Source organism: Microcaecilia unicolor, chromosome 3 (assembly GCF_901765095.1).
Source record: "Microcaecilia unicolor chromosome 3, aMicUni1.1, whole genome shotgun sequence".
NCBI classification, from domain to species: Eukaryota; Metazoa; Chordata; class Amphibia; order Gymnophiona; family Siphonopidae; genus Microcaecilia; species Microcaecilia unicolor.
The window spans coordinates 398198784-398222732 of NC_044033.1; the positions used below are offsets into that span (position 1 = coordinate 398198784).

The following is a 23949-nucleotide window of genomic DNA, read 5'->3' on the forward strand; positions in this document are numbered from 1 at the left end:
CATTCTAACCCTCCTTCTTTAGATCCAATGTTGTTCGATCCTCCTATCAAACTGGTGGACTCCTTTTGATATCTAAGAGTAATCCTAGATACTCATCTTAGTTTTTCAAAGCACATTTCTTCTGTTTTGAAAGCGGGTTTCCTTTCCCTCTGTAAACGCAGATCAATTTGGAGTTTCATGGACTCTAATTCAATTCATACTGTTTATGATGCTTTATCACATCTAGACTAGATTACTGCAGTATGATGTATGCTGGCATAACTCTGAACTTTTATGTCTGCAATCCCTTCAAAATACCACTGCTCACTTTATTTGCTGAGGCAACAGACGTGATAATGTTACACCACTCTTTGAATAACTTCACTGGCTTCACTGGCTATCGCATCTTATTTAAAATATTGATCCTGACCTCTAAGACCCTTCACTCTGGCACCAGTATCTCTCTTCTCTTGTTATTCCATATATCTCATCTCAAATCCTGTATTTACTGAATGACCATCATCTGGTCCTTCCAAATCCTTCTCAGGCAAAGTACTTCTCAGAGTACTGTGTGCAGTTCTGGAGACCGCACCTATGAAAAGATATAAACAGGATGGAGTCGGTCCAGAGTGTGGCTACAAATTTAGTAAGCAGTCTTGAACACAACAAATATAAGGACAGGCTTATGAACCTCAACATGTATACTGGAAGAGAGGAGACATGATAGAGATGTATAAATATCTCAGGGCATTTTTCAACTGAAGGAGAGCTCTGGAACGATGAAGTTAAGAGGAAATAGGCTTAGGAGTAATCTAAGAAAGTATTATTTCACAGAAAGGGTGGTGGAGGTGTGGAATGGCCTCCCAGTGGAGGTTGTGGAGTTGAGGACTGTGTCAGAATAAAGAATAGTGCATTCTATTTTTGGTGCCCCAGGCTTTGGAACGATCTTTCACTGATTTTGTGTTCTGAGCATAACTACAACGTTTTTAAGTAGCTTTTAAAAACACATTATTTTATTACTTCATTCGACTAACAATCCGTAAGTCAGATTGTTCTCCCAACCTGTAGAATATGATAACTGAACTGTTTTATAACCTTTTCCTGTTACTCAGACAGTATGACTGTGTTGTTGTGTATGATTCTGTTCTACTGTAAACTGGAGTTCTTTTCCTCTCTTTTTTGATTTCTGTTTTTAGCTGTGAATTGTACACCATTTTGATGTGTTTGCGCAAAGGAAGTGGTATCGCAAACTGCCAATAAACCATAAACCATCTTGAGCTCCAAAAGCAAATAGTCCACAGTCTCTCTCCACCCCTGAAACACAAATCCTTTTTTAAAATCTGAAGAACAATATCCTTCTTTCACTGAAGCTCAACATCCATCTCCACAGTAAATCAGAACCCATTTCTTTAGTCATTCAACTTCAACCCATTCAGTCAGATCGTCTGGTGTTAAGGGTATTAGGGCTGGTGGAAGGGCATTAGGTGCACTAGATGAATTGTCAGCCTTGCACCTCCCTCAATTATCTTCAAAGCCCCTAACCCACCCCATGAGATTGTGATAAGCTCAACAATCATGACCACCTCAATGCCACAACTCCCAGAACAATCCTGTAAAAAGGCATTAGTCAGTATACCTCTGTGTGCACAAGTTATAGAATAGTGCCAGTTAAACATGTAACCTAATTGATAATGGATGTGAGAGGGGCATGGGCAGGTTAGGGGCATGTTCAAGCCTTATGTGCTATTGTCAGTTACACACAAACATTTACACCAGCCTTTGACATGGCATAAGTGGTCACACCTAGAATTAAGCATCTAAGTGCGGACTTACACTAATATTCTATAATGGTAATTATGCATGTAATTGCTGTTATTAGCACACATAGTTTAGACAACCTATACAGAATTACCTCCTTTAACACATAAATATTACATTTTATTTAGTATCTAATGAGGTCAATTTCCAAAAGCAGAAGTTAGCAGCTAAGATTTAATGCTGAAAAGTGAAGGGCATTCAGGCTGCAAAAACTCAAGGGAGCAGTACAATATAGGGAGTGAAGAGCACAAATGAAGAGCAGCAATGTGATCTTAAAGGTGGCCAGACAGGTGGAAAGATGACAGTGAAAGCCAGAAGAATGCTTGGGTGGATAGGGTGAAAAAGGAGATTAGTACCTCTGTATGTCTCTGGTGAGGCCTCATTAAGAATATTGTATACAATTCTGGAAACCGCAACTTCAAAAAGATATAAACAGGATGGAATCAGTCCAGAGGGCAGTTACTGAAATGGTCAGTGGTCTTTGTCATGAAACGTATGGGAACAGACTTAAAGACCTCAATAAGTATATTTTGAAGAAGGTGGGAGAGAGGGAGTCATGTATGATAGAGACAGTTAAATATCTCCATGGTATAAATGTACAGCACACACATCTCAACTGAAAGGAAATTTTGGAATGAGATGGCATAGGATAAAGTTCAAAGGAGATAGAATTATGCATAATCAAGGCAAGTACTTCTTTACAGAAAAGGTTGCGGATACATGGAATGGCATCTGGTGATGAATGCAGTATCTGAATTTAAGAAGCCATGGGGTAAGCCTGTAGGATCTCTTAGAGACAGGAAGATATAATTGATGGTATGGATGGGAAGGATGGAGAAAGGAAAGTGAAGAGGAATAAAGGGGAAGGAAAGATGGTATGAAGAAGAAAGATGGATTAAGAGAAGGAGCAGGGGATATTGTAAGTGTTGTATGTAACTAGTTACTGTACTTAAGTAAAGGTTTTGGTACTTTTACTTGTTAAGATGTACACGATAACATCTGCTAGTTTTACTTTTACTGAAGTAATAATTTTGCAAATTGTTACTATTTTTTACATCTGATGCTTGCAGTTAAAAGTAAAAGCGGAAGAAGGTGTAAATGACAATTCCTCAGTAAACCAAATGAAATAGCAAAACTGGGAACAGGATTTTGCTATTGCAAACTTTGTAACACAAACAGTGGATCACCTCAGCTTAAATTTTGCTGTTCAATTAATATAACCTATAAGAACAATGGAGTTGTCTGTGTTTTTTGAACTGATTAGTGGCCTCCAGCCAAACAGAACAGTGGTGGGTTGGGTTACTTTAAAATGGAGATGAAGCTGAAGCTGGTAGAACTTCTTGGAGAACAGACAAATTCTCTGCCACCACAGACTGCACATCATTCCATGGTAAATTTTATATTGTGGCAACTGTCCACTGGATTAATAAAAGTCTTTAGGGAGGAAGTCTGCTTGTCTGGCCTTAAGACTGAAGGATTCCCATACGTTTGACATTCTTGCATCAGTTCTCGAAGATAGTCAAACAGAGTTTGCCATCAGATGAAAAATTTTTAGAACAACAATAGACAATAATTCCAACTTTGTGAAAACCTTATTTGTAATTGGACAGCATGCCAACGATAATGAAGATATAGATGAAGATGCAAGTGATGCTTTAGATGGCAATACTTCTAATGCAGATGGTAATGACAATAATGATGATAAAGCATTCTTTTCTATATGGAAGTCACGTTTTTCAGAGATTCTCTTGTTCATAATCTTCAGACCCAGTAAAAAGACATCAGTAATATAGCAATCTGGCCAGATCTGAAGGAACTTTTTATCAGACTGAACAATCCCCTTTCTGCTAGTGCAGTTGTTGAACCTTTTTAGCTATGTTAAAAATATGCAGGGTCATGCAGTTGGGTCGCAAGAATCTGAGGGAATGGTACAGTATAGGGGGTGAAGGGCTTCAGTGTGTGAATGCAGAGCGGGATTTGGGGGTGATTATATCTGATGACCTTAAAGCTTCCAAACAGGTAGAAAAAGCGACGGTCAAAGCCAGAAGGTTGCTTGGCTGCATAAAAAGAGGGATGACTAGCAGGAAAAAGGAGGAGATAGTGCCATTGTATAAGTCTCTGGTGAGGCCCCATTTAGAGTACTGTGTGCAGTTCTGGAGACCGCACCTATGAAAAGATATAAACAGGATGGAGTCGGTCCAGAGTGTGGCTACAAATTTAGTAAGCAGTCTTGAACACAACAAATATAAGGACAGGCTTATGAACCTCAACATGTATATACTGGAAGAGAGGAGACATGATAGAGATGTATAAATATCTTAGGGCATTTTTCAACTGAAGGAGAGCTCTGGAACGATGAAGTTAAGAGGAAATAGGCTTAGGAGTAATCTAAGAAAGTATTATTTCACAGAAAGGGTGGTGGAGGTGTGGAATGGCCTCCCAGTGGAGGTTGTGGAGTTGAGGACTGTGTCAGAATTTAAAAAGGCATGGGATAAGCATGTGGGATAGCTTATGAAAAGGAAGAGTTAGGGGTTACAGAGGATGGGCCATATGGCCTTTATCCGCCATCATGTTTCTATGTTTCTATGCTGGATTAATGACTCACAAGCACACTCGCATAAGTGACAGTCATTTTAAAATTTTTAGGGCCCTGTTTAATAAGATACGCTAGCGTTTATAGCACATGCCTAAAATTAGTGCATGCTAAATGCTAGAGACACCCATATATTCCTATGGGTGTCTTTAGCCCTTAGCATGCGCTAAAAATGCTGGTACGTCCTTAGCATTGCTTAGTAAACAGGGCCCCTAGTTTTACTAAAAAGCAAAGTGGATTGACTTAAACGAAATAACCCATCCACATCCTGTTAGGCTGTCACTGAAATGCTTTGATATTTCACTTATATATACTGTCATCTACCAACATTTGCTTATTTCCGATCTGACGAAGAAGGGCTACCTTTGAAAGCTAATCAAAAAATGTATTATGTCCAATAAAAAAGGTATTACCTTAATTTCTTTTCCATGTTTTATTTTGTTTTATTTCTATTGACTACCTTTAAAAGTGGACTAACACTGCTACCACATCTCTCTACTCAAAATACGGGGAATGCATCTGATCTGGGCTTCCACAATGGTATTTGTAAACATCCATACCTAATATAAAGTCCTAACCTTTGTGGCTGATACTTTTAGCTTCTTTATAACCATTTTTCTCATTTTATTGAGGTCGCCCTTTCAAAAATTAAATGCTGCTACATTAGATTTCCTTAGTATCTTCACTCCATATATCAGCTCAAATGTATCATGTTATGATCACTGCTTCCCAGTGGATCCAACACTGTTACCTCTCATACTGTGCCATTTATTTCACTAAGGACTAGATCTAAAATAGCTTCCCCTTTTTTCGGTTCTTAGACTAGTTGGTCCAAGAGGTAGTCATTTATTATGTCTAGGAATTTTATCTCCCTAGCGCTTCCTGATGTAACATTTATCCAGTCAATATTGGGGTAATTGAAATCACCCATTATTATACTGTTGTCCAATTTGCCAGCTTTCCTAATTTCCGTAAACTTTTCTTTATCTGTCTGTTTGCTATGTCCTGGAGGATGGTATTACAGCCCTACCAGTATACTGCTTCCTTTCACAAAAAGAATTTCTATCCACATGGATTCCATGCTGCTGTCTGTTTCATGTGACTCAATTCTCTCTTTAACATATAGTGCATCCCCTATACAATTTGATCCACTCATCCTATATAATAAAACCCACCTGCAATGTTCTGAAGCTGGCAGCGTGGACAAAAACATTGAAGCATTCGTGCTCCTGTTCCCACAAGCGTCATCAACGACTGTGTCCAATCACAGAACAGCAGCGCGAGTCAACGTGAACTCCTACGTATTAAAAAAAAAACGCTTTGAAGTGCTGATGGCCGCCGTTCCCACAAAAACGGCAGCGTGACCCGAATCTAAGCAGTGCGAAGACCAGACCGCCGCTGACGCACCCAAAGGCTCCACCAAACCAGCTGAAGGAGAAAGAACCACCGGAACTGGAACATCAGCTGTTTCCACAGCGGTGCAGCCGGAACATCAGCTGTTTCCACGGCGGTGCAGAACTTGCAAGCGCCGGAGGATCCCCCCCCCCCCCCGGCGCAGCTTCTCGGCCATCGTGCGGCCCCACAGCTGCGGAGCTGGGAGATTTCCTTTTCTTTACTTTTATTTTAAACGACCCGAGCTGAAGACTCTCTACAGTGATCAAAAACGCACACTCCCAGAGCTGCTTTGCCGTTTGCTGCTAGAAGTCTGATGAAGGCTCCAGTCACAGCAACCTTTTTAAAAGGAGAGGAAGGGGGGGTGGAAGGAAGGGATGGATGGGGGGGAGGGACCCTGAACGTGGGTGGGAGAGGGGGGACGATGACCCTGAATGGCGGAGGGAGAGGGGGAAACCCTGGAACTGGGAGGGGGGCACTGACGCTGACGCCCACTCTCATTCTCACAAACACACTCTCATTCTCACACACACACTCTCACTATATGTCACACACACACTCGCACATTCACTCTGTCTCTCTCTCTCACACAGTCACTCTCACACACACTCTCTCAAACATACACAGTCCGAGGAAACCTTGCTAGCGCCCATTTCATTTGAGTCAGAAACGGGCCTTTTTTCTAGTTGTGACATAATTTGTACCCTGATAATACAGTGTCCCATTTATCTTTCTCCTTCCACCAGATCTCTGAGATGCCTATTATATCTACCTTTCCCTTTAGTGCTATATACTCTCTCTCCCATCTTATTTTGTAGGCTTCTAGCTGTGTATATAGACACTTAAAATTGTGTTTTTCCTTGCATCTACAAGCTGCTTTGAAGTTGACAGGGATAATTCTTGAAAACACTTTATTTGGATTCCCTAAAGATCCTGTTGCAAAGTATCCTTCAAGGATACTCCACACCGAACCATGTGCTAATGGGTGACTGTCGGCTTCCTCTCCCCCCCATTTTAGTTTAAAAGCTGCTCTGTCTTCTTTATAAATGTTAGCACCAGCAACCTGGTTCCATCCCGGTTAAAGTGGAGTCCATCCTTTCAGAACAGGCTCCCCCTTTCCCATAATATTGCCCGTTTCCTAACAAATCTAAATCCTTCATCCCTGCACCATCGTCTCAACCACGCATTGAGAATTCAGAGCTCTGCTTGTCTCTTGGGTCCTGCACATGGAACAGGGAGCTTTTTGAAAATGCTGTCCTGGAGGATCTGGATTTCAGCTTTCTACCTAAGAATCTAAATTTGGCTTCCAGAACCTCCCTCCCATTTTCCTATGTCATTGGTACTGACATGTACCACGACAGCTGGCTCCTCTTCAGCACTTTCTAAAATCCTATTTAGGTGCCGCTATTTTTGCACCAGGCAGGCCAAGGGATCATGTCCACCAGCTATCGCCATGCCTAATGATCGAATCACCAACTACAACAGCTGTCCTAACCCTTCCCTACTGAGGATTGGAAGATGGTCAATGTAACATTAGTTTTTAAAAAGGGTCCCTGTGGTGATCTGGGGAAAAAACCCCCAAAGGGAACAATATTTAAAGCCAGTTAAGAGAGCCTCCTGCATGGTTAACCAGCGCTGAGTGGGCTCTGAGGGCATACTGAACAGCACTTATCTGGATAGTGCCGCTAAATGTCCTGTCTAACTGGTTAAATTCAAATTAGCTATTGTGTGGGCGATCTGGTAGCAGATTTGGGCAGAGTTGGGATTTGTCCAAGTACCAACTAATTTTCAGCCAAGATCTAGGTAGGTAAAGTTGGCAAGTAGAACCACACAGAAAACTACCCTAAATATTAACTGAGATCCAGATAAAGAGGCCTGATATGAGTTGCATTAAAGTAGGTCATTTTACAGGTTCTATGACCCCCCACCCCCCAAACCAATGATGAAATGTCTCTGCTTAGATCATCTCAGAATGTAAGTCTGCATGATATGAAATACCAATGGGCATTCTTCAGGGTTTAGCATCATCTGCCATGCTTTTCAACATTTATATGATTCCGTTGTGTAGATTATTACATTTTTTAGGATTGCAATTTAGGATCTATGCAGATGATTGCCATTTTTTAAATTTTTTATAAAGAATTCAATTATGGAAGCTTTTGACTTATTGAGATTGCAAGGTTTCAGTTCTTGGATGAAAGTTAATTATTGTAAACTGAATGTAGCAAAAACCTAGATGTTGGTTTTGTCTGATTTCTCAATTGAAGATTTACCAAAGTCTGTCACTCAATGATGAAATTCCAAATCTACAAGAAATGCGCTACTTTGGCATTTTAGAGTCTACTCTTTCTATGAAAGAATATATATGTAAATTGTTACAATTTATTTTCTTCAAGCTGAAATCCTTTTAGAACTGGTGTTTAAAGCTTAAGTACTTTGGATTTTGATTACTGCAATAGTTTATTATTAGGCTTGCCTCAGAAAATGATTAGAGCCTTACAAACAACTCAGAATGCAGCTCCTAGAATAATAATTGGGAAATGTAGATTTGAATGTATTTCACCTCTTTTGTTTCAGCTTCACTGGCTTCCCATAGAGTGTAGGATCAAATACAAGATAATATTACTTGCTTTTAAAGTATTAAATAATTTAGTTTCTATTTTAATATTTTCTACTTTGAGATTATATTAACCGCTACCACAGTTGAGATCTGCACAGAAGGGTTTATTGGACATTCCGTCATTTCACAATGTGAAACTTGATATGTACAGATCTGCTATTTTTTTTTTATGTCACATGTCCTAAGTAGTAGAATACCTTGCCCTCTGAGCTACATGAACATAAGAGCATGCATACTTTCAAGATGTCCTTAAAAATCTGCTTGTTTCAAAGTGCCACAGGGATCTGTACTGGGACCAGTGCTAGTTAACATATTTATAAATGATCTGGAAATTGGAATGACAAGTGAGGTGATTAAATTTGCAGATGACACAAAACTATGCAAGGTTGTTAAAACACATGTGGACTGTGAAAAATTGCAGGAAGACCTTAGCAAATTGGAAGATAAAATGGCAGATAAAATTTAATGTGGATAAATGCAAAATGATATACATTGGGAAGAATAACCAAAAAACGTAGTTACTTGATTCTAGGGTCCACCTTGGGGATCAGTCCCCCCCCCAAAAAAAAGATCTAGGTGTCGTTGCAGACAGTACACTGAAATCTACCCAGTAGTGGCAGACAAAAATAAACAGGATGCTAGGAATTATTAGGAAAGGAATGATAAATAAGACCAAGAATATTATAATGTCTCTTTATTGCTTCATGGTGCGACCACTCCTTGAGTATTGTGTTCTGTTCTGGTTGCCATATCTCAAAATATATAATGTAGATATAATTAAAAAAGGTTCAAAGAAGAACAACCAAAATTATAAGGAGGGTATGGAACTTCTTTCATATAAGAAAAGGCTAAAGAGGTTAGGGCTCTTCAGCTTGGAATAGAGACAGTTGAGGGGAGATATGATTGAGGTCTACAAAATACTGAGTGGTGTAGAATAAATAGAAGTGAATTGATATTTTACTCTTTCAAAAAGTACAGATACAAGAAGACACTTGATAAAGTTACATGGACAAAAAAAAATAGGAGGAAATATTTTTTCACTCAAAAAATAGTTAAGCGCTGGAATTCATTGCCAGAGGATGGTGTAACAGTGGTTAGTGTATCTGCATTTCAGAAAGGTTTGGAGAAGTTCCTGGAGGAAAAGTCCATAGTCCATGATTGAGACAGACATGGGGAAGCCTCTGCTTGCCCTGGGACTGGTGGCATGGAATCTTGTTAATATTTGGGTTTCTGCCAGGTACTTGTGACCTGTAATGGCTTCTGTTGGAAACAGGATGCTGGGCTAGATGGACCACTGGTCTGATTCAGTATGACTATTCTTATGCTCTAAGCATTTAAGAACCTGATTGAATGATACCCTGTTTTGTGAGATAATTTGTGTTGATCTATTTGTCTTATTAATTTCTTAGTTTTTATGCATTGTATATGTATTACATGTTCCCCACCAAGAAGTTTAGGGGTCCTTTTACAAAGGCATTATGAAAAATGGCTTGCAGTAGTGCATGCCGATACATTTTTAGCGCCTGTAAAAAAAGGCCTCTTTTTATTTTGCCGAAAATGGATGTGCGGCAAAATCAAAATTGCTGCGTGTCCATTTTGGGTCTGAGACCTTATCGCCAGCCATAGATCTAGTGGTAAAGAATCTGGGCGGTAATGACCTACGCGCATCAAATGACACTTGGCACGCGTCCGTTATGCGTGCCAGAACATAAAAAATATTTTTCAGATGCGCACCAAAATTGAAATTACCGCAAGGGCTATGCAGTAATCGGGCGGTAACTCCAATTTGGCGCACGTTCGGCGCACATAGATGCCTATGCGGGTTTGTAAAAGGGGCCCATAGGTTGTGCGGGTTATACATTTTTCAATAAATTTCCTCCCCCCAATCTCCTTGCCACCTCCAGAGGTTTTTCCTGGTAGCCAAGTGAGATGAGGCAGGAGTGGTCCATTCCCATTCTATCCCCATCTTGACTCCTGGTTCAAAATGGCCATGATGACCCTTAGAGGTAGTCTCACAGTACTACAGCTAGGAGGCAACCTTCTATATATGTGCAAATTGGAAGGATGCAGCCAGCAATAGTACTCTGGAGGACTAACGTAATGGTTAGCGCAGTAGTTTAAGAACCAGGGTAACTGGGTTTGATTCCCACTACAGCTCCTTGTGATGCTGGGAAAATTACTTAACCCTCCATTGTCTCAGGTACAAATAAAAAGTACCTGTATATACTATGAATAACGTATAGAATGTTTGTACGTTCGGGAAGCTTGCCAGGTGCCCTTGGCCTGGATTGGCTGCTGTCGTGGACAGGATGCTGGGCTCGATGGACCCTTGGTCTTTTCCCAGTATGGCATTACTTATTTACTTATGAATAGAGACAATAGCTGTCATGGGAGCTGAAGCTTAAGGGGCTCGGTGTTGCTTTGCCATATTTCAAGTGTAGGAGTTTTTTTGTGCCTCTGGATCAAAGGAAATGAAAGGGCTGCATTTTGTTTCCTTACAGGTGTTCCGGGGTATACAGGAAGCAGATAGATTTATTGTGAGATATCTAGGAACTTGTTCAGATTTACTCTGTGGGTGTAGTTCAATGTACTTCCTTGCCTATTATGGGGAATAATTTTAAGGAAAGGAGAAGGTAAATTAATATCCTTCTAATAGAAGTACACAAAAGAGTAACAAACTGGTGTATATGTTAAATGAGATCCTTTTATTCTAAAAACAGGAAAGGCACCCGATCCAAAGCAGAAGTCTTGAGAGTTACTGCAATCAGAAATGATTTGCTTTCAAAAGACAGATGCAATTACGATAGAATTAATTGCTGGAGAAAAACAGTGGATTACGCAAACTATATAGCAAATGTTACCGTTGAGGTGCTTGGGCTGAGGGGTAGGGTGGGAGGGCCTAAACAACCAAGTATCCGTAGAATGTGTTAGTTGTGAAACCTATCGCCAAACATGAATTAGCCACCTTACTACACTGCTGTTTGGACTAAAGGGTAGGGTGGGAGGGTTTAAGAAGCAAGATCTGTGGTCTGTGCTAACTGTGAAACTATAACAGTTTTTAAAATGTAGTAGAATAAAAAACAGACAACAGAAACGCAACAGAACTGCACAAAACCACAGCTCAGAGATAAGCCAGGTAGAAATAAGGAGAGGGAATGTGGAAAATGAGTCTTATCTCAATGAGGTTTCAGCGCAAGGCAGATCTCAGTGGACCATGTGGTGACCCTCAGTTTTCCTATTTCAGGAGGCCAGCCAGCCACACCTCAGTTTATTCAAATCTGTCTACAAGAGACCAGGTGGGGGATGGGCAGAAGCCTAGATCAGAAAAACCCTCTTAATAGCTCTTAATAACAGAGATAAGTTTTCAAATGCAGTGCCCAGCTAAATATCAAATATAACAGTTTTTAAAATGCAGTGGAATATAAAACAGACAACAAAAGCTCAACAGAATTGCACAAGCCATAGCGCAGAGGTAAGAATTAGCCAGGTAGAAATGAGGAGAGGGAATGTAAAAAATGTGGTTTAATAATGGCGGTTTTTTTGGATTATGGGGGTAATTCAAAATGTAGCACCTAGCTGAATATTAGCTGAATATTCTAGTCATTTACATGCATAAGTGACCACTTACTCATATAAATGATCTTTTGTAAAATATTGACAAGCAGAATAGTATATGCACTTTGCCAGAGGGTATGCACATTGGTGGAGTTTGGCGCACTATGAGCAGAACACACAAGTAAACATGGAAATGATAGAATTCCTACTCACAACTAGGTGTGGGCATTTACAGCAGCTATGGGCTTAAGCTTGTGGCTTACAACTGAAACCTTCCATGGGAGGGGGGGGGGGGGGAACAAAGAGACTGGAATATTGTAAATTGCCAGCATAGGTCAGCAGTGGGTAACTAGGCAGTTGTATCCAGGTAAAAGTGAGAGAGTAAGACAACAGGGGAGAACATGCAAATTGCTAGTTTCACTATGGGAAAAAGAATCACAAACCATGATTAGTTGTACACAAATAATGGGAACTTTCATGATTGAAAGGTAGGAATATATGCATTGGAATACACATGCTGTATAGAGGCAGCATAAATATATTCAGTAAAGAAGGCAAATTTTTCACCATGACCAAAAAGAATAGAGGAGATTGGGAGGTGAGACCTTGCACTAGGGTTAGAAGGATCTTTTGGACTTGTGACTGAGAGGGATTCTTCTAGGCTGGCAAAAGCCAAGTTGTAGGACATAGGTTCTATGAGCTGAAATCATACAGAGCTAAACTCACAAAAGTTCACAAAGAGCTCTGGACCTAATAAGGAGGCAAACTTGTGGGACAGAGGCTTCTCTCAAAAAGAAAGGGCCTGCCCACAAGAAGGCAGAGGCATTGGATGTGATGCTACAGGACCCTGAGGCAGATGTGATTGGTAATGACATGGCCCCCTTCAGGTGGAAAGGAGATCCAGCATTGGTGAGGTAATGGAGCAATGCCTCTTCCAGGTGGGAAGAAGGTCTGGCAACTTTAATGGGTGGAGCTTTGGGGTTGCAAGCAGAGCAACAGACCAGGCCAGGTAAGATTTCTAGCAGCCACCATTCCAAATATACTACACCCTAAGGATGAGATTTAGGACATGTTGGGGAGGACAACTAGTGATAGTATATGGAGATGATATTACTGTTCCCAGTTTAGTTAGTAATGTTGTGCTGAGATAAATATAACAATTTATGCGTATGACTAATGCGTCATAGAAACAAACTGCATGATATATATTTATAGTTCTTTATAATAGATATGTTCATAGAGTTTAATGTATTATTGTTACTATTAGAAAAGTTGTTAGAAAAGTTGTATACATTGAATAAACTTGTTAAATAGTTTTAGTCAACCTTGTTCACAGTCACTCTGCTTTTTCATTTCTTACTGGAGGAAAGGGAGGAATGCCCCACCTGCCAACACCTTCCTTCTTCAGGTGGATGCATCAGGTGCCAAACATTCAGTGCCAAGCATACTTCTATGATCTGTGCCCTGAAAATGACAAGGACAGCTCAAGATCAAGTATTCATATGTTATCATATCATATCATATCATATACTAGAAGTTAATCTTGTTGGGTAGACTAGATTGGCCATGCAATTCATTATCTGCTGTCATCTACTATGTTACTGATGGACCAGGGGATTCCCACAGGTAAGCTTGTTGTTGACCGCTTGAGCTAGTATTCTATAAAGAAAAGTGGGCACCTATGTTTCTTTATAAAATAGGTTTAAAATAGGTGCCATAACCAGAACTTTTCATAAGTGTCTTTTTATGGACTTGCCCTCTATCTCTTTAACATCACAGTTATCCGCTAATTCTATAAAAGTCATCTAAAATTGTGCATGCAAATTCAAATTTGGGTGCGCGTCCAATTAGCGTGTGCATTTTAATTGAATAATGAGCCAATTAGTGACAATAATTGGCATTTTAACAATAGATTTGATCAAATCACTCCATGCTTGAGCCCTCTTCTCTCTTTATTCTTCTCCTGGCTCTTGTCATCTCAAAGTTGGACTGCTGCAACCCTCTTTATCTTGAGCCCCATACACACTGAACTCTGCAATTTAAACAAAACACGGTCATCAACTTACTCTTGGGATTAAAAAAATCTGATAATATCAATTTCCTTTTCCAAACTGGTTTCCAGTGGCTTACAGACTTCCCGTCAAGACCCTGGTATAATTCACCACATTCAATCTTCAAGTTTAGGTCATCCTTTATTTCTAGTCAGTCTTCTCATATCATATTCCCCTCATAGAACACTTCACTCTTCACAAAATCATCTGCTGATCATCCCCTCTATTCATCAGATTTATTTGAACCCAACTAGACTATCTTGTTTTAGCATTTCTGCTCCAATGCTCTGGAACAGCATTCCTCCTTAGATAAAGAGGATGATTAGAGCTTTCTATTGATTAATTTAAAGCCCTTCTTAATGCTTAAAAAAAAATTTTTTCCAGAGCTTTTACAAACTCTGGGACCAAGTAATTCCTCATTTGCTCCTCTCCTTTTGCCATGTATTATCAGGCTAAGATTCAGATTCATTGCTCCTACAGTTACCTATTATGTTTTCCTCCCCCATTCCTCTCATATTATATTGCATTCATTTTGCTACCCTTTTCTTTTTGTATAGTGTAGTGCCATATTGTATGTATTTTTTGTACAGCATTCCTTCTCAATTATCTAATACATTGTAAACCACTTAGTTAGTTTATAAATGTAGGCAGTATCCTATCCTATATAATAAAACGCACCTCCAACATTCTGAAGCTGACTGCATGGCTGAGGCATTTCTGCTCTCAGTATCCATCTCCTGAATTGACATCATGTACTTCCGGGTTCGTCACAAGCAGAAGTGACCATCCACACGAGGTTTCTCGGCTTCAGAATGTTGGAGGTGCATTCTGTTAAATAGGATTGGTCAGTTCCTTGAAGCACAGCCAGAGCTCAGCATCCTGCACAGTAATGCTCAGACACCAGAGAGGGGGGGAGGGGGGGCTGACACCAGAGAGAGGGAGGGGGCATCTCTGTCACACACACACTCTCTCTCTCTCTCACTCTCACACACTGTCTCTCACACACTCTATGTCTCACACTGTATCACATTCACTCTCTGTGTCACACAGTCACTCACACACTCTTGGTCTCATACACTCAGTCTCACAGAGAGTCTGTGTCTCACACACACTCTCTCTCTCGCACACACTGTATCTGTGTGAAACACACTCTCTCTTTCTCACACTGTGTCTCACATACGCACTTCCACACACTCATTTTCACACACACACACTCTCTCTCTGAGACACACTCGCACCCAGACTCACTCTCTCAAACACACACACACTCGCACATTCACTCTCTGTCTCACACACAGTCACTCTCACATACACTCTCTCAAACATACACACTCCGAGGAAAACCTTGCTAGCGCCCATTTCATTTGTGTCAGAAACGGGCCTTTTTTACTAGTAATCAAATAAAATTGAACTTGAACTTATCCACTCCCTAGTTTCCCATTTTCATCTTTTGTACTCCAGTCTACAACTACTTTCATCTGCCTTTAATCATCTCACCATCCCTAGTTCCTTCCCTATTATTCATTCCATCCCCTGCTTCTTGTCTTTTACTCCCATGATATGATAGAGGTTTATGAAATACTGAGTGGAGTGGAACAGGCAGATGTGAATCGCTTGTTTACTCTTTCCAAAAATACTAGGATAGGGGGCACGCAAAGAAGCATAGTAAATTTAAAACGAATTGGAGAAAATATTTCTTCACTCAGCGAGTAATTAAACTCTGGAATTCATTGCCAGAGAATGTAGCAAAAGACTTATCTTAGCAGGGTTTAAAAAAGGTTTGGATAATTTCCTAAAAGAAAAGTCCATAAGCCATTATTAAGATGGACTTGGGAAAATCCACTGCATATTCTAGGGTAAGCAGCACAAAATCTGTTTTGATGTCTGGGATCTTGCCAGGTACTTGTGACCTGGATTGGCCACTGTTGGAAACAGGATACTGGGCTTGATGAACCTTTGATCTGTCCCAGTATGGAAATGCTTATGTTTTTAAGTTCTTAATTATTGGCACTAATTAGATTTAATTGGCATTTACACACATGAAGGTAGGTGTGGGATCTGCAACTAAAATCTGAAAAAGGGGGTGCGGAAATGGGAGGGGCATGGGCATAACTGGGGCATTCCTAAAATCAATGCACGTTAGTATAGAATAACAGGGATACGTGCCTAATGTAGTCACATACATTTGCGCCACATTTCAGTGGTGTAAATGGCCATGACTAAAGTTAGGCATGATTCCCAGGAAGAAGCGCTATTCTATAAACTGTGCCTAACTTTAAGCGCAGCTTATAGAATAATGCTTTTTTCGGCACCAGTTCTTTAGGCACTATATATAGAGTCTAGCCCTTAGTGTGTACTAACAGTTATTGCAGCCAACAATTCCTGTATCAAACAGCCAATGCAACTTACCCCCCATAATTCAGTCCACAATGATCAGTGAATGTAATGGTGCTGACAGCCTCGGGTTGAATCTGACTCAGATATTCAATGTCAAACCTAGTCTAGGCACATGCATTGAATATTGGGGCCATAGGTAGTCCTGGAAGTTATCTGGATGCCAGATGATATTCAGACCAGTGACCAGATAACTGCTTGCATAAAGTCAGGACTTCTGTCCTCATTTTATCCATGCATTTACCTGGTTAGCAGTCTGAAAACCCTTTCTAACCAAGTAAGTCTCAGCCCTGCCCCGACTCTCCATTCCAAACTGCCCCAGCTGTAACCAGTTAAGTGCTTCTGAATATCATCAGCACGCCAGACAACAGGATTTAACTGTTTAGGAATTTAACCCAGTTAAATTCTGCTGACTATCTACCCTTAGTAAATAGGGGCTTAACTGCACTCTAATCCACAAATGGTGAAAGAAAATCTGCAGAGGTCAAAAACCAATATGCCAAGCTATATATTAACATAATGTCTTCATGGTACCATTATGATTTTAATTGGTTTGCCTTTTAAATCTAAGTAGACAAAGGTAGTGTGCTTATAATGCTTAAAAAAATAAGCCATGAGAAGCAGAGCAGTTTTGTCCGCCGGCAATTTTTTCCTTCTCATTATGTAAAGCATTAAAACTATAACTTGAAATAGCACCTATTACTATTCTCTATCTCCATAAAGCAACGGCTGGCCTTTTCTATGCATAATACTCCGTAGCATTAGTCTCCTGCTTTATTGAAGATGTACAGAATTGGAACTGTTCATATTTTTAGCACTTCAGAATCAAGTGAAAAAAGGAAAAGAATAAGAGAGTTGCTTGATTGTATTTAAAGCAGTTGATATAGCAGTTGTCTCTGGTTCTTTTTCAGCAATGAAGCAAACAATATCCCAGCATCTCAAAATATCAGAGTGAAAAACTATAATTTACACTTCTTACACCTGATCTCCTCTAACCAGGTTATGTGTGTTGGTTTATTTTGACCTTCCAATTCCCAAAGGTTGTTTAAGACATGTTCATAAACATAAAAAGAAGTCAAATTGAGCTTCTTAGGAGTACAGCCCCCCCAAAATCGAAAGAGGTTTGATCCTACTTGCTGCAAAGGACGTCTCTGTCAACATTCAGGAGTCCTTTTACTAAGGTGCACTGATGGATTTTGAGTACACTAAGAAGCCCATTATATCCCTATGGGCATGTTATAATTTAGCATGTGCTAAATCTGTTAGCACACCTTAGTAAAAGGACCCCTTAATGTAGACTAGTGTTCAGTTATAGTCATCCACCAATATTAGCAGGGTCCTATAAGCAGATGCTACAGAAACAGGAATTCATTTTGTTAAGTTGACGTTTATACCCTATCTACATCAGTATAAGGAATCTTTTTATTAACTGAATAACATTGTTATAGCTAGTCATGAAATCTGATCATGATAATAAGCTGTGAGCAAAATAATAGGATAGCCAGTTCTGTTTAAAAGAGATACTTTGCAGTGTTAGACTACTTAGTGTTTAAGATGTGCAAGATGAAATAATTATGAGTATTAGCAGTAAAAGATGGGTTACGACCCTTGGGGGCCCTTTTAATAAGCTGAGTAAGCATGTACATGCACCCAACAAACGCCAAAATGGAGTTATTGCTCGGCTACAGTGTGGCTTTTGCGATAATTTCATTTTTGGCGTACATCCGATTCGTGCGGCCAAAAAATAATTTTTATTTTCAGACACGCATATCAGACATGCACCAAGTGGCATTTGACGTGCATAGGTCATTACCGCCCGGTTACCGCATGAGACTTTACCGCAAGATTCCCCGGGCCTGGCCTCCAAGGGGAGCCTGGCATTGTGGTCTGTCTTTTCCTGCTCCTGTGTGTTGGAACCCGTGTGATTGAGTTAACATGATAAACTGGGTCCTGGAACACAGGAGTAGGAGAGTAACAGACTGAGGGAGTAGCAGACGCAGAAAGGTAAGGGGGTGGCAGCTGCCTGAGTGGGGGTGGAGGAGTGGGCCAGTGGTGGCCCAAGTGGGGGAAGTGGAGGGCTGCGGTGGCTCTGCCCTGGGCCTGGCTGTGTCTCTCAGCATTCCTGACTACTACTAAGGGTTAGAGGCATTATTTGATCCCAGGTCAGCAGTAAGTGCAGGGGTGACTGCCCTGTAACTAACCATGCTTTAACTGTAAGTTGCTGTTCATCCTCCTAATCTGTCTTTCTCCTCCATATCCCAGCCTCTGACACAGCAAATTAGTATGCAGTGTCACAGCTATTCAGTAAAAGCTACTGTATGCTAATTCACACAGTAACTGCTTACCACATGTTAGTAATAAGGCCACATTAAGGGCAATTCTATAACAGGGCGCACACAGTTACTCACTACTGGGGCACAAAAACGTACAGAAAACCAGAACTTACGCGTGAAAGTGACAGCAAATTGAAGAGCACGAGTAAGTAGCATAAAGACTGAATACAAAGGGGCATTCACATGGGCAGAGCATAGGTAGGGCTGCCACTTATATTTGCAACTTACAGAATACAGTAAATTACATGCACCCTTACCACATTTAGATTAATGGCTGGTGTAACTGTTACAGAATCTGGGTACCAAGATGCTGTTACAGGATAGGTTCCAGCAGCATTGGGACACCTAAATGGAGGTGTTCATTTATAAAATTACCCCCATCCAGGTCAGGATTGGGACATCCTGGTCATAATGTCCAAAACAACTGTCCATCTCACAGCCATTTCTGAACAGGAAAACTGTTGGGGGGTTCCTGTTTGAACACAAATGAGAACATTCAAAATGAACAGCCATTTTCCAAAATAAAATGTCCAAATTATGAAAACCAAAAAAGGAAAAACGAGGAACAAGGCATCTGTCTGGCAGCATATGTACAAAAATGGCCACACAGATGTCCTTGCAGAGCAGAGGGACAACCTAGTAGTCAGTGCAGTGGACTATAATCCAGTGCACCCAGGTTCATATTCAACTGCCATTCTGAAATGGTGAGCTCTTCAGCGATAGGGAAATAGCTTCTGTACCTGAATGTGCACCACCTCAATAACCTTCAGGCTTGCAGATGTCTTTAATATTTAGGTACAGTAGGTATATCTCTGTTTCTGGAGAGCTCATAATTTAAAGGTAAAAAAAAAAAAGAGAGTTGAAGTGAGATTTGAACCTGGGTCACCTGGTTTACTCCACTGCACTGATCACTAGGTTACCGTTCTGACCTGCTTGCTGCTGTGCTCAGAATGCCCACAATACCTGATATTGTATTGGAGCCTTGTTTCTGTTTTCCTGTGTCCCTTTCAGGGGTGAGGGAGGGGGACAGTAACCACTGGGGGATTAAGGAAAGGCCATGCCTTAATCCCTCCAGTGATCAGCTACTCAGGGCCAGATGCACTAAACTTAACGAGCCATTAACGAGCAAGTAGTAAACCCTGGCATGCACTAAAGACTTTTTTCCGACGACGGTAGCAGCTAACGAAAACGGAATGCAGATGAGCAAATTGTGTAGAAACCCTATTGTAATGAGATGCACTAACCTTTTCTGATTGCCTTAACGCTGGAAAATCTAACGAGAGGTCTGTACCTTTCATTGGGGCTGCGTGGGATAAAACTAGTAGACTAGGGAGGGAAGTGTAATCTCAATTTATTATGTTCCCAGCGTTCAAGCTGTTTATATATAGCATATAGGAAAAAAGTGTGCATAATAAATGTAGTAAGGATTAAACCATTCAAACAAATTAAGGGCTTCTTTTACAAAGCTGCAATAGTGATTCCCACACAGCAAATGATAGGAAGCCCATAGGAACTGAATGGGCTTCCTCTTATTTGCCACACCTAGAATCGGTAGGGCAGCTTTGTAAAAGAGGCCCTAAGTCAAGAAGGTGGAAAATAGTGGAGTTGCCCATTTGTGTTGAACTGATTACTGCTCTCCAGCCAAACTGAACAGTGATGAGCTGAGTCACTTTAAAGCAGGGATGAAGTTGATGTTTTTAGCAATTCTTTGTGAACAAACATGTCTGTATCTCAACAGTCAGCTGGTCATCCCATGGAAAATTTAACATTGGGGTGACTGTTCACTGGACTGATTAAGCTTTAGAGAAGAAGTCTGTTTGCCTGACCTTAAAAGGGAAGGGTTTCCACACATCTGATGTTCTTGCATCAGTTCTCGAAGATATTGAAACAGAATTTGCCATCAGATGAAAAACTGTTAGATCAACAGCAGACAATGAATGATTCCAACTTCGTGAAAGCCTTCTCTGTAATTGGATAGCATGATGATGATAACAAAGATAAAGATGAAGATGCAAGTGATGAATTGGACTCAACTACTTCTAATGCAGATGATAATGACAATAATGATGATAAAATACTCTTTGCTATACAGAAGTCAAGTGTTCAGCGATTACCTTGATCAAAATCTGCAGACCCCATCAGAAGACATCAGTAATATTGCAACCTGACCTGATTCGAAAGAACTTTTTATCAGACTGAACAATCCACTTTCTGCTAGTGCAGTTTGTTGGACACTTTTTTTTTTAGCTGTACTAGATTAATGACTCGCGTCAGTGACAGTTATTTTCAAAATTAAGTTTACACCGGCTATAGAATCCCAAAGATACACTTTTAACATAGTGTTCTATAAGTTATTTATGAAGCTTTTGCTTTTCCTTCTGTCTGCAAGACACATATTATCAGAGATATGTCCATAACTATACAGTAGTGATTAGGTACACATCCAGCTTGCATATGCAAATATGCACACACATGCACATATGCTAGCTTTCTAAACATTTACATGCAGAAGTGGTGCATAAATGTTAGTACCTACTTTATAGAATTACCCCTTGATAGGAGTGGTTAAAGAAAAATCAAAAGACTAGAATAGTTTTAATTGATTGAATATGATAACATAATAATTAAGATCATCAATGATATTCCAAATCTTATAGGATGCATATTCTATTATGATGTTGTTTCAGGAGGCAAACTGATCTTCATTGAACCTGGACCCATTTGTTTACATGCCCATTATATACTAATATCAGAAGGTGGTGAGCTCCAGGTGGGATCCCCACTTCAGCCTTTTCATGGAAAAGTACAAATCCACCTCTATGGAAGTTCTTATTCTGTACCCGTTTATCCATATGGAGTCAAATTTATAGCTGTGAGGAATGCAACTCTATCCATCCATGGTAAGTTCATTAACAAGTATGAACACAATTATTTACTACTTTAAGTTTATAGGGGCCGATAGTCAAAAATGATTTAGCCAGCTGCTGACCAGTCAAATTGCTTGGTTGGGGCAAGCTGCTAATTTCCAGCGACACTTAAGCGGCTAAAGTGTTGCTGAAATTCACGGTTTGTACTGAACTCAAAGCTGACTATGGACCCTGTTTACTAAGCTGCATTATAGGCACATTAGCATTTTTAATACACACTAACCATGTAAATGCCTACACTATCTCTATAGGCACCTACACAGTTAGTGTGTACGCTCTAATTGTAGGTGCGTTAAAATGCTAACACACCTTAGTAAATAGGGCCCTATGTTGGGGCATTCCGTGGATGGAGTCAGCACTTAGCTGTTTAAGTACTGATATTCAATCCTTAAATGGCCAGGTTTAGCGCATAAATAGGACAGCATAACAGTCTCTTCTATTTTTATGCTCTAGCTCATGGCCGTATAAGTGCTGAATATCAACTTAAGTGGCTATATGTTAGCCAGCTAAAAAATAACCAGATATTCAAAGCCAAAGCCTGGACAGGTCAGTCCATAAAAGTAAATGTTCGAGTCCAAGCTGAGGCTAGACAAGTTATCTTCAGTGACTAAAACCACTACAAAGGTTGTCTATGAGAAATGTAAGCTCTTGGTTGGGACACCTTGTGCAAGGAAATGTTGGCTTTGTGATGCTTATTTTCATGGCTCAGGTACTCTATATTGGTTTCTTATCTAGAGAAGAAGAAAGTGCAATGCCAGAGGAAGCACCATACTGTTACCATCACAGAGTCTGGTAGCAGGGTGCATGGGTTGCCATGCCTTTACTCCAACAACCGGCCACCATGGAGGGAATGTCAGAGGTAGAAGCTGTGGTCCAAATACAGTCTATGCATTAGTTGTGAGACTTGCGACATCACAGGCCATCTGCATGTTGATAGAGAGGAAAAAAAACATTATTTCTATTTATTATTCCTTCACTCTCCACAGGTAGTCCGACTGCAGTGTATTTTACTTCTAAGATCCAAGCAGCATTTTCTTTACCTAAGGAATTATTTACCATTGTAAGAGAGCTAGTAAGGATGCCTCTCTCAATAAATATTTTACAATGTCCATCTCCTGACGAGTTTGCTTACTTTTAAAAAATAATTTGGTGAATGATTTTCTTCATGATTTATTATGTTCTTCACTTTTTTCAGGCATCCTCAAGTACTGTATCCTTGAAGCAGGCTATGGTTAGGCCTATTTTGAAGAATCCCTCTGGTTCTTATCTGATTGTGCTAATTATTGCCTAATCTCTTCTCTTCCTTTTTTAGGGAATGTGATCAAGCAAGTAGTTTAGTTTTAGCTTGATAATTATGTGATTATTAGATAACTTAATGACTGGCAACATGGATTCTGACCTGGACATTATTCTTTTTGTAAAAACTTGAAAACTTAGCTATTTTTTTAAAAATTGGTTTAACTGTTTGCTGAATTTTTTTTCTTTTTTTTTTCTTTCTTTTTTGTTATCCGTTTTGAACCACTGTTTTGTGGAAGTTAGTGGGATACAAGAATTATGTTACATTACATTAGTTGTGTCTATAATGAATACTTTATTCCAGGGGTTAAATACTAAGGACAAGACCTCTTTGCTGCCATATAGGGATATTTTTGCCCCTTTTGATACATTAAATCTTGCTTGATCTTTTAGAGCTAGGTGGGACTAGGGGCACTGCTTGGTTTTGGTCATATTTAGAAGGGAGTATAGATGCATTCAAGGCTTTTTTTTGAGGGGTACTGAGTACCGGCACCTTTTCCATTGTCTGCTAAAATTGATCCATGGTCCCCAAGTTTTAATGAATGAGCTCAGGCTCTACACACCAATTCTGCCTTGTCATGGATTCTGTGACTGGTTGCAGGGGGCCTGACTATTGTGGGATGGGTCCCTTAGTGATCACCCCACCCCTGAAGAATGGCCTGGCATTAGAGTACTGGCAGCTTTTTTGCTAGAAAAATGCACTGGATGCATTTATACTTCTGAAGAGGTATAATCATGGCAAGTTGTGTACAGAGGGGTGCCACAAGGCTCCTGGCTGTTTAAATCACCTGTCTGGGGTTAACCGGACATTTTCAGTGGCATTTAACTGGATAGTGCAGATGAAAATGCCCAGTTAGCGCCAAAGCCAAAACTGGCTATTTTAGGGGTAGAGTCGATAACTGCATAAAATAGGATTGTAGTTCTTCATAGCTGGTTAAGTGATGGATATCGCACTTAACCAGCTATGTGTTCGCCAGCTCTGTATACACGG

General features: G+C 40.2%; 1 protein-coding gene across 1 annotated transcript in view; it reads left to right on the top strand.

Moving 5' to 3' along the window:
- PKHD1 (PKHD1 ciliary IPT domain containing fibrocystin/polyductin) overlaps positions 1-23949 on the top strand; it is a 980909-nt gene that overhangs the window by 460905 nt on the left and 496055 nt on the right. The window contains exon 37 of the mRNA XM_030198735.1: positions 21423-21635. Coding sequence (XP_030054595.1) covers positions 21423-21635 — 213 coding nt within the window. The remainder of the gene's footprint in view (positions 1-21422; positions 21636-23949) is intronic.